Below are 12117 nucleotides of genomic sequence, written 5' to 3' on the forward strand. Positions count from 1 at the left end.
GCAATGTGCTTTCAGTAAGGTATAATGTGGAGAATTTTATAAGAACATGGAAGTAAATGGGAATGGGAAACAAAGCAGCAAGAAGGGAGTGCTGGAACAGATGGAAATACATGAAAATAAGAATGTGGAAACAAAAGAAACAGAAGAGAAGGAAAAGCTTGCTGATGAAACGGGATAAAGCTGGGATATGGGGCCATGGGTGCTTGAGTCCAGAATCTTCTTTAAATTCAATAAAGCCTACTGAATTTCGTGCTGTCTGTCTTGGATAAAGACATACCTGAGTGCTCTGGACCTCCCACTGCATGGCTGAAACACAAACCCCTGCTGGCCATGACATGGACCCCTTCTAGTGAAATACGGTTGACCATTCTGGTTAACTAAAAATACAACCTCTAAAACAAAAAAGAAAACAATGCAATGTTGCTATTACTACATCACTGGGGAAAATGGTACCGGACTTATTTAGATATTTGCATAAATTATGTTGGAAATGTGCACAACATTTAAACAAGTGCAATGCACCACCCAACAGATGCCTTGGGTAAAAAGAAGTGTGCTACTTTTTAATTCTGACCCAAAGCAGGACAGGCTCAGGCCAGCTTCTTAAACCAGATCTGTGCGACTCACACCAAGCCACATTGAGGGAAAGACACGGTTAGTTACTCACAGAAAAAGCTCTGAATTAGTCCAGGATATGAAGGTGTAAGGCTCAAATAATACAGGCGTAAGCCAGATTTACTTGTTCGACCTTGTCAGGAGTTGTTTAAACAACTCAACCCCCTGCTGCCTCCTTCCTTCAGGTGTCTTTGCCCTTCCATCCTTGGTCAGTTATGATTCCAAGTTTGCACCCTTCTTCTTTAATTCCATTATTCGCCTGCACGTGGCTAATCAGACTGATACGGAGTTTCCACCATCTGTAATTCTTGACTTTCTATTTCTGTGTGTGGGCATGAGATGGTGTTATCATAATTCCAGCAATATATAAAGCACATCTTACTTCGTTGGACAATGTAGAAACACTACGAACTCAAGAGTACACCAGAGACAAAGGTAAAAGAGTAATTTGCTAAATTGTGGTGTTTCCTGTTTAATCTATAAAACCCGATGTTACTGCGTGTATCTCTGCTCTGATGACCTCGCATTTGTCACAAATGATGGCGCCAAAAGACCAGAAAGAATGGTTGGGAAATCTCACTACAATATCTCGGGTGTGTCTGAATAGATGTTTAGGTTTGTATGTATATTTCAAGATTTGTTAAAAATCAATAAAAAGATGAGACTAAAACTGCTCACACTGAAGACGCTGACCTTTGCCCTCCAACGATATTGTTTTAAGTTAAGTTTCACATGTATTTGCATTGAGCCCACGTCGAGAACAAATCACCCACCTCTGGCACAGAAGCCCCGGCTCGACTGAGTTTATTGTGAACACAGATGAGGCATAACTCAGACTTCAGCGAAAAGAATGAAACAGCGGCTGGGACCAGTTCAAACCCTACCCAAAAAACTGCGACTGCAGCAACAAACCATCAGCATTTAAGATATAAAACAGCCCAACGCAGAACAGCATACACACCAGGGCAGGTACAACCTTTATGCCACGGCTGGCAGGCGCCCGCACCCCCGCTGATCTCCAGTGGCCGCAGTGACGGGAGCCGCTCCAAGGGGTCATCACTGTCCGTCCCTGCACCTCTGGGTCACAGGGCGAATTAATGAGGCAGCACAATACACTCCTCTGGCCCAGAGACTGTTTACAGATTGTCATAGCAACAGTCGTTTATTATTACAGCACTGGCGCGAGAAGGCAGAAGCACGACCGAAGGGGGGAAGGCCCCAAGAAGTCACAGACTGTGAGGGGGGTAGAAAGGGAGGGGAAGATAGTAGTCTGTGCTGTGAAGGGGCCAGTAGCCGTGGAAGGACACAAATGACTGACATGGCTGTCATGGGGAGGGACTAACAAGCTTAAAACCAATCGGAAGGCAGCATTTATAACCTAAGCCAATGAAGAAGATGGGCCGGAGAGTGGGCGGAGCTTCCACGAAGCTTCCACACTATAGTGTATACCGCATGCCTCGCAAAGCGATGTCAGTGCTGCAATGCTAAGCGAGACCTAAAAACTAACCCATTGACAGTCGTCATATGTGGTTTACAAAATAATACAATTCCCACTTCAAAATTAAAGCATAATTCTTACTCAATTTCCCATAAGTCAGAGCCACAGAAATGTGACATTTTTTCAGATAATATTCACTTTAAATATGGATTTCACTCTTATTCATAGATGTGGTCAATTTGGTCAGCAAATCTAGTGCCATGTCCAATTCAGTCATAACATGCAGTTCAATGGGGCGCCCGGCATTCACTTGATCACATGCTTGCATTAACAGAGGAAGTGAAATGTTAAAACTAAAAAGTAATATTTTACCTTCTACTCATTTACATAGCAACCTTATTACACATTCCGTACTCAACAGGAACCCCACCTACGCTACAGAACCTAGGTGACGTCACAGGCGGCAGCAGCTCCATTTCCCACCACATGAACAGCACTGGCCTCCCTATCTTTCCCCAGCTGTACTGGTGGCAGGGAGAGTGTCTGTATGCTGAGTGCAGTCTGGGGGGCATTGTATATGCAGTTACATGTTGAGGCTTGTAATAAGTCCATGTAATCGAGGTGTTGTTTAATGATGAAAGGTTTATTGATACAGTTCTTAGATGTAGATAAGTATCAAGCATAGAGCACACCAGGAGCAGCCTCTTCACTGCTCAGCCCATACTCTCAACTGACAGACCACAGTCAGGCATTCCAACATTCCATACCACACCACGCACCAACATTCCACAGTACATCCATACTGGCTGAGCAGCAAGGCAGGGAAGCAGGAAAAGGTGTATTGCACTGAAGACCACATACAGCAAGGCTACAGCCACATATGGGTGTCTGCCAGAAGTTGGCAGTGGCACCTACCTTCTGCCTGCTTCAGTTACAGAGTTGTGTCTGAGATGGGGCATGAGCACTCACATTTTTTTATTTTCATGTATTGTTGGATTTTATTCTTATTTTTTTAATTTATTTTATAATTGTGCTTGTGTATTTATCGGTTTTATTGATTGATGGTCCGTGAGCAATATAAAGCCTTATACTACTACTACTACTAGTACTACTACTACTACTAGAAATAGTATTTTCATGGTTCTTTGGCATGCAAAGCCAGCCCCCCTTGTTTTCTCACAAACAAGAATCTCTATAATTTTTACTCCACATAAACTTTGCAATCCAAGAGGGCTCAAAAATCATATATGCGGTGGTTTGTACAGCGATTGGACGCACTGTAAAGCATTTGAAGTTTATTTTTGCCGAATTCGTCACCCACTTGCTTTCATGATTGTCCCTGCTGTTTTCCACATTTGTTTTTTTAGCAGCAAGCTTCTTGATTACAAAGTCTTTCGCTGGCTTGTTTGTCGGCATTAGACCAAGGGAGAATCTAATGACTTGTACTTTTCACCAGCAACTTAGTCACAAACCCTTTCGCGTAAAGTGAAAGGGTTTGTGACTATCAGGCATATTGTACATTTATTCTATCACCCATTGAGGTGTAACAGGGATAGTATTTTGGTCCTGAGGAAGAAAGCCAAGGGGATGTCTTCTGAAACATGTCGACCTTGTAGGAGGTGACTCATTATAGTACACCATCTACACCTCCCCACTTTTACTATTCTCAGCCAGGGAAGACAATAAAATATTTTCGTTCCACTAGCCAGAGAATTTTTAACCATCTCACATTTTCGTTTCACGCACTACACATACTCACCAATCACTGAATGAAGTGCTCCTGGGTCTACGTAAGTCATAGCACGCCCTGTCCCGTAGAGGGACGGGAAGACCCCAATGATGAGGCATGACATATATATTCACATAATACATGGTAGAAACCCTATGTTGGATAATAGTAGCAAGAGGAGAACAAATCTACCTTTTTCCACTTCACTCCCTCCTTTGATTTTTTTAAATTAAAAACAAGTGTGGCAGCTCTCTCCCCTGATGCGTTTGGCTTTGTGCTTTAATCATACAGTGAGCCCGGGACCCACGTCTGAGCATGCCTGGCGCACTTAGGGCGAGAAAGCAAAAGACACACAAATGATGGACGGAATTTGGAACAAATCAAACGTTCAACCCCAGTCAAGAGATCTGGGTTAAATCCATTGTTCTTTTGCTCACCATGCCACCCCAGTTTAGACCCAGCCATATGCAAATCAGTATTGATCCTGCTCCTCATGGGAACAGTCCAGTCCGAAATGCCCAAAATTGGGTCTCATGCTCACCATGCCACTGGATACAAGCTAGCTTGTCTGATGAGGGGTGAGGCTCCGAACCTGGTCCCAGGATGCTGGTTCCCAGTCCAGATAGGACCTGACCTGGCAGTTCAGGCTGGACTGTTCCCATGGGGAGCAGGATCAAGACGGATTTGCATAGGGCTGGGTTTGAACTGGAAAGGCATGGTGGGCACAAAAACGATGGATTTAGGCCCAGATCTCTGTACTGGGGGTGAATGTTTGACATTGTTCAGCATTACGACCATCAATTGTTCTTTGTCACCCAGAGTGGGAAAGGTATGCCTAGACGATGAGTCCCATGCTAAACATGTCACTAGATTCAAGCCAGCCTGGCTGATGAGGGGTGATACTTCGAAAACTGTCCCAAGATGCTTGTTTCCGGTCCAGGTAAGACCTGGCCTGGCAGTTAGGGCTGGACTGTTCCCTTGGGGAGCAGGGTCAAGACTGATTTGCATACGGCAGGGTTTGAACTGGAATGGTATGGTGAGCAAAAAACATGGATTCAGTCCCAGGTCTCTGTACTGGGGGAGAATGTTTGACATTGTTCAACATTCTGTTCATCAATTGTTATTTTTACTTTCATAAAGTGGTCATTTTCCTGTCTAAAGCTTCTAGTAGCCTTTTCTGTGTGGAAGGAGGAGTGAATGGCTACCAATAATGGGACCAAAAGGGACTGGACTGGCAGGACGTGTGACCTCTTCCGGACAAGCTGGCTGGCATAATACGCCTACCAACTGCACAAGCTTCAAAGGGGCATCCCCAGTCGCAGGCAACTGTAACTCCTCCTCAGTCCTGGACCGGCCAATGTCCAAGTAGCCAGAGTGGGATTAATTCCAAGTGGAGAGAAAACCTGTTCCAGAACTGGTCTGCATGGAGGAGACCCCTTGGTTCCTTGGATTCACCTAAGGGGTGTCCCCAGAGCTCTAACCAGGGGAAAATAGGTTCCACCATGTTGGATTTTAGTAGAGCAGGGCACTGTGTGATTGTTTAGGGCGAGCACCCCTGGACATAATGGTAAAGTGGGTAGGATTATCCTTGAGAACATTTTCCATATTGGCCAGGGCGTTTCCCCCACCCACAAAGTAGTGACAGGCATAAAAGTGGCACCCCTGGGTACATTGTTTAGAACTTCTCAGGATATATGGAAAACAGAAGGACTGCACCTGCTGTTGAACCTGTGGAGAGAAACCCCAAGGGCTGGATCTGCTCCCCACTTGTACACAGGACTGAAGAGTGGACTCCAAGGGCTGGTGGGCTAGCCTCATGTTAACGTCCTGCAACACAAAAGTGGCAAGAAGCCCAAGACTCTGCTGTCCCAAGCTAACCAGTTCCAACTGGATATGCCCTAGAGTCTAGACTATGCCGGTTTCTTCCTGGAGATTGAGCCCCGGCCCGCAAGTAGTGCCCAAGGCGTCCTGGAACCTTAGCTGGTTTTTCCACCAAATTTCCGAGTCTAGGCAATTAGAAATATTTTCTGAACTTTCACAAAAAGAACCAGGGTCTACATTAAGACCCCAGATGAGTCAAAGACACTGACATCAAACAGTCAGTCAGAGTCAACTAGCTGGTTTGCCTGCTGAAAGGATCCTGACATCCAGAAAAGATTCTAAGTCTGAATGCAGAGGACTTCACCAGAACAAACGCCAAGCATCACCTTACAGACAACAACGCCTTTGTGGGCCTAATCCTCAGACTTTGCATGCTACGTGTTTTCCTGCCTTCAACGTCAAGAGCCTTGTTTGGAACTTCATGCCAATACCAGTGCTCCCATCGAAGTCCTGCACTGCAGTCGTTCACAGTATGGTCCCTCGTTGGATTTAGCTGGCACCCCAAAACATTGACAAGGATTTTCTCCAAGAAAAAGACTAAGTTAGAAGGTAAACTTTTCACCAACCCAAACCAAATCCCTGTATCCAACCTGCACTTCATCACAGTCAGCCTTAAATTTTTTACTTCAAACCAGTCTTGCGCAGACAGATACCCGAAGCTTGTGCTTTGTGCTTTTCGACGCAGAAGCATCTAAAATTTTGAAAATCATATTTCTAGTTCCCTCCATCCAATGTTTTAACATTCTGGTGCCTGTATGTTTATTAAATGTTTCTCTATTTTTATAAATTGTAGTGGACGTTTTTATTGTGTTGTGTTTTCTACTTTAAGTGTTCGGTACTGATAGATGCTTTACACATTTCTCCTACGTTAAGCCTGTCTGCTCTGTGCTACAGATACCACAGGTTGAGCTCAGGTTTGAATCATGAAGACCTAACTGGACCTAGATTGAGATTGTGCCATTATTACTTGAAGAGGACTCCCATCCACTTCAACTAATACTCCACTTTCTTACACAGTTGAAGTTTCTCCTTTACAAACCAAGTTTAATCGATTTGTTGGTTTATCAAAAGAAGATCTGTTGTAGAAGACCAAGTCTAAAATTATTTTCTTAATGCATTGATAACAGAAATAGTATTTAGAGACATCAACTGCCTGAACGTGCAATGCAAGTGGAATAATCACAAGGTTTCAATTTAGATTACAAATACACATACCATGGGCTCTGACAGATGTAGAAACAGACGAACTAGAGTCTTGAGCAACGACACTGATGATTTCTGAAGTATTAACTTTGTCATTGGTAATTAGAGGTGTCTGGGTATGTTCTTGTATTATTCCTGGAAAGGCAAATACACAATACAATTAATGTCAGCTTTAGAAACATCACATTGACCCTATATGTACACGTTGTCAAAGGTGCAATGCTTTGCATACTGATAATTTTATATCTAGGATAAACATTTCCTGTTGTACGGTAACTGTCATGAATGTATCCCTTATGTGGTTCATCTACCTCTATATAGGAACCCTCCTGCGATTCAGCTCCAGGATTAGAAAGAAATTACAAAATATTTAGCTGTGAAGCAAAGAACCGTAATTTCATCTCTAACGTGTTTCCTTATTTAGTAGGATTCTGACGAATCCGTTAATCAATCACTTGGTTTCACATTTCTCCTACCCTTAAATGAGAGTCAAATTCAGGTCAATACCTTCATTTAATTTTGTGTTTCAAACATCCTGAAATCGTGGGCCTCTAGGTATGATTTAGTCTTCTATTATGATTCCATCCACTCTACAATGCTGGTACATCCAATGTCGTTACCACCATTGTCCAACGTCCGTGAAAAAGCATGATAAGGCTGCTGCCTAAACTTTTTATTTATCCGATCTTGTCTTTTCACGGAAACAAACCAAGAAAGAAAGGAAATGGCCTCTATCAACTACTGCTTTTATCTTGGTGCTTTCTCTTCCAAAAGGTGCTTGATGCTTTAGTATTCTTTGTGTGATATTCAGGACTCCGTTTTCAAATGTTGGTCTCTTCAAAGTCATCTCTTCTTGTAGGACCGCTTTTCTAAATCTAAAGCACAGGTTGGTCCAGTCATGGAGGACGGCAATCAAAGCTATTCAAGCATCCCAATGCTGGTTCTCACACAACATCTTACATAAGTGCTGTTGGGGTCAGAAAAGATTTTCACCTCTGTGGTGAGCAGGTTACCACTCTGCTTTTACCATTTTGAATAATCGGAGTGAAAAAAGGAACAAGTATACAATATTAACATACCTTGTAATGGAGTGCTTTGCCCAGCCAGTCACACCTCAGTATTGGGACAGGAGATTCTAGTGATCATTTTGTAAACTGTATTTCGTGTTTCTATGTAAATCCATAGAAAAACAAATAATCCACAGCATATCTATTCTGAGAAACCATTTCACCCAAACTGTTAAAATAGCTTTTTCAAGATGAATATGTTAATAACATTAAGGTCGAAGAAAATTCTTAGAATATCTTTCTGTGCCAGATTGTTTTTTACACGCTTAAAGGTTTAAATGATGTTATTCTGGAGACTGGGTAATCTCAGTTGAATTTTCTACCAGCTTTCATTAGATCTATTTTCAATTCACCCTGCGTTCAGTAACTAACAGTCAAAATAGTCAAAACAGCAAATACATTCAAAACAAGACTATAAAACTACAAAATAAACGAAGCAAACGAAAGATGCACAATGAAACTACAAACTAAAGCTACAATAAAACAAGACAAACGAAAGACAAAGTAAAAGAAACCAAATCCCAAATACAGTTGCCAAGTGATCAGGGTGAGCGTTCATCTGACAGCACGATCGGACTTGAGGAATTCGAGGTTGGGAGCAAAGCACAGTCAGGAGGAGCTAGGCATCTGGGGAGCGTCTCACAAGACTGGGAGGTCAATGGATTCACTGGGATTTCTTAATGTTTTAACTTTAACATGAATGTTTGCTTTGGATGCAATGTTTTTCTCTCCTCTGCAGGTCCAGTTACATGAGCTCATGGTTTAAGAAAGGCACATTGTGTGAAAAAAGATAGTGAGACTCGAAAGGAGTATGATATGATATGATGATATCAGGATTTGTAGAGCGCTGGCTACCCAAAGGCCACCCAGTGCTAGGCATGAGACACAGGGAAGCGAGAAAGGAGGAGATTATTCGCACTCATTGAACAACCAGGTTTTCAGGGTTTTTTCTAAGGTTGATTCTGAAGCTATGAATCTAATCTCCCGCATTAGTGAGTTCCATAGCTTGTGCGCCAGGTGGGAAAAGGCTCTTCCACCCCATCCGTCCCTTTTTATTCTGGTAGTTTTTAACAGGGGCTCAGGGCCTGACCTCAGGCATCTATTGGGGAGGTATAGGCCTACCAGACTTCTGATCTTACTGAGTCCTTTGTTGTTTATGGTTCTATGGGTCAGGCAGAGTGCTTTAAACTTGATTCTTGCCTCAATCAGGGGCCCGTGTAACTGTCTACGATATTTCCTCACTGATTCCTGCATTGGAATTTGACACAGAAGTCTGGCAGCTGCATTCTGGACTACCTGTAACTTGTTAATGACATATTTAGGTTTGCCCAGAAGGAGCAAGTTACCTAGTCCAGGCGTGAAGTGACCAGGGAATGTAGGACCATTTTCCTTAGCCGTATGGGGATTAGTTCTAGGATCTTGTGGAGCATTCTTAACAACCCAAAGCATGTGCCTGCCACCTTCTTTGCTTGTGTCTCCATGGTCAGCTCCTTATCCAACCAGAAGCTGAGATTCTTAATGGCAGTGCTCGGTTCCGGAGCGATCCCTAGGCAGCTTATCCAGCTGACTAGAGGACTGGGTACCCCTGCGTTACCAAGGACCATCAGTTCGGTTTTGTCTCCATTTAATTTCAGACAGCTTACTGTCATCCCTTTAACCACTTGTTCAAAACAAGGTGCCAGCTGGCTTGACTCACCATTAGTCCTAGAATCAAGTGACCCCACTAGCTGGTGGTCGTCAGCATACGAGATCACGTAGAGGCTGTATCCCTGCACTATGTCTCCCAATGGCCGCATATAAATATTAAACAATGTAGGACTTAGCGATGAGCCTGTGGCACACCGCAAGGCTTTATATCAGAGAAGAGGTTGGCTTCTATAACCTGGAAGGACCTCACCTCCAGGAAGGACCCCAACCAATCTAGGGCTTTGCAATGGATACCGATTTCCTGGAGTCTGTTAGCCAGCAAGACATAGTCGTCCGTGTTGAATACTGTGCTTAGGCTTAGGCTTAGGAGTAGTATCGCAGCTGATCCACCTTGATCCAGAGTCATTTTAAGTTCTTCGGATACTGCTAGCAAAGCGGATTCCAGGCTGTGCTGAGGGGGGAACCCCATCTGTGTAGGGTGTAGCCGAAGGTGATCTTCCAGAAATTGTGACAGGATTCTGTAGTCATATTTCGCCAAAATGTTGCTATTAAATGGGACAAGTGATATTGGTCAGAAGTTCTGTGGCAGAGCTGCATCTTTAGCAAAGTATCTTTTGGCAAGGACAAAAATTTGGATGAACAAAGGGAGGATTACTGTTCAGATGGAATAAGGAGATGGGAGGAAGCCAAAGATGTATGTGTGGACCAAAGGAAATACATTTTGAGTGTAGCTGCCAAGTTTTGTTGTTTGAAGATGGAAAATGATGAAACATGTGACATGAGGTTCTTGAAAGTTATTCTATCGGCATAATTTATGAATGCATTTTAACTTGATTCAGATTCCATTTCAACTTGGAATCTAGTGTAGAATAGGGTATAGTAGATATTTTTAGACAACCTCATGTATAGGCAGGAAGATCAAAACTTGTAATCAACTCATCAGTAATTTTTTCCTATTCTCTGTATAGCAGCTACAGAATTCCACATTTCCTTTTTTTTATTGAGGATACATTTTGTACTTCGTTTTGGATATATTTCAGTGATTTTATATTTTTATACTAGGTTTCTGCAACTGATTTATTTCAGCTTGGCTTTGAATTTGTAATAGATACATACCTAATCCCATCAATCGACTCTGAGCTTTACGGTGTGACCAAATGGGTTACACTGTAATTGATCAATTATAGTTGATTCTAACTCCTTTATTCTTCAGGCACCCACAACCTACCGCCACAGGGGGCAGTGGAAAAGGGAGCCCAAACTGTATGTGTTGTCAGGTGGTAGAAGAGGACAGTTAGGTCGTGAGATAGGGAGTTAGGAGATTTTCATATGAGAATGGTTAAAAGTCCAAGTCCCTTCAATTTCTTCTCTCTCATGTAAATCTCATCGTTGCAATACTTAGTGTATCCCAGGATATCATCAACCAACATATTCTGCCAACAAATCAAATGCTGTTGAATCATCTTGCTAAACTTAGGTGTCAATCCTGTCACAAACCTAGGCACAAAATGCCCGATATTCTTAGGTTCCAATGTTTCCATTCCACTATACTGTTTGCAAGGTGGCGGGGGTTTTCAGTCACAAGGTAGGTATTGATCCAAGTACTGGAATTGATGTAGCCACATTGAAAAAGTTTAAGCCATGCCATTATTGTAATAGGTTGGGGCACTGGAAGTGGGAATGTCGTCTTAACCCTGCAAAGGATTTACACAGTTCCAGAGCAATAATTCTATGCAGTTGCAGAATATGCCCAGACTGAAAACTCAAAACTTTGATGTGTCCATGCCACAGTGATGCAAGTTCTACACCCCCAATGCCACAGCAAGCTGCCAATGGTCCCAGATTTGTTTTGAATCAAGTTTTGAATGGGAATCAGATTTTTTTCAAGGGTAGCATTCCTGACCAGCGATAACACATGTCTGAGACCATTGAGAATTTTGGTTCAGTTAGTCCACCAGACCTTGCCTGAGGGGGTAGGAAGATTGCATGCTTAGAGCAGTCGTAAAGGTAGACCACAGTTTCCCACTGTAGATGCTGAGGTAAATGGCCACACCGTATCATTCTTAGTTGTTACTGGTGCTACCCGTTCTACTGTGCTTATAGGGGGAGTTCTAGACCTACCCCTCTCAGGAAGAAGTATCCAAGTTGTTGGAGTTGCTAATCAACAAATGAGGAATCTCATTTCTGAGGACGTGCCTGTTAGAATAGGACATTTTGAGGATAATCATAGTTTGTGGATCAAGCGCTGCGAGTTTGTTAGGACGTGATTTATTGTGCTAGCTGAATTGGATTTCACCCGTTATTACAAACCGAGATGCATGGAGTTTCAGACCTACAAGGAGGATGCTGCCTTTAAAATGAGAAATCAAAATCCAGTTGTTGTACTCTATCCAATGATGACAAGTCAAGAATAACCCTTGCATGTTAGAGACACTGAGGTCTGAGGTTTGGGATTTTTCAGGGAAATACATAAGACTCATTAAAGAAGTGGAGTCTGTTCCTATACAGATAAAGGCAAATGCAGAATATATCAGAAC

At 42.9% G+C, this 12117-nt stretch overlaps 1 protein-coding gene across 2 annotated transcripts in view; it reads right to left on the reverse strand.

Annotated features, from left to right (window-relative positions):
• The window catches only part of LOC144776241 (putative ferric-chelate reductase 1), a 605038-nt gene that overhangs the window by 134693 nt on the left and 458228 nt on the right, over positions 1–12117 (reverse strand). For both annotated transcript variants that reach the window (XM_078659261.1, XM_078659260.1), the window contains exon 9: positions 6879–7001. In XM_078659261.1, the coding sequence (XP_078515387.1) occupies positions 6879–7001 (123 nt within the window). The remainder of the gene's footprint in view (positions 1–6878; positions 7002–12117) is intronic.

Source organism: Lissotriton helveticus, chromosome 1_1 (assembly GCF_964261635.1).
Source record: "Lissotriton helveticus chromosome 1_1, aLisHel1.1, whole genome shotgun sequence".
NCBI classification, from domain to species: Eukaryota; Metazoa; Chordata; class Amphibia; order Caudata; family Salamandridae; genus Lissotriton; species Lissotriton helveticus.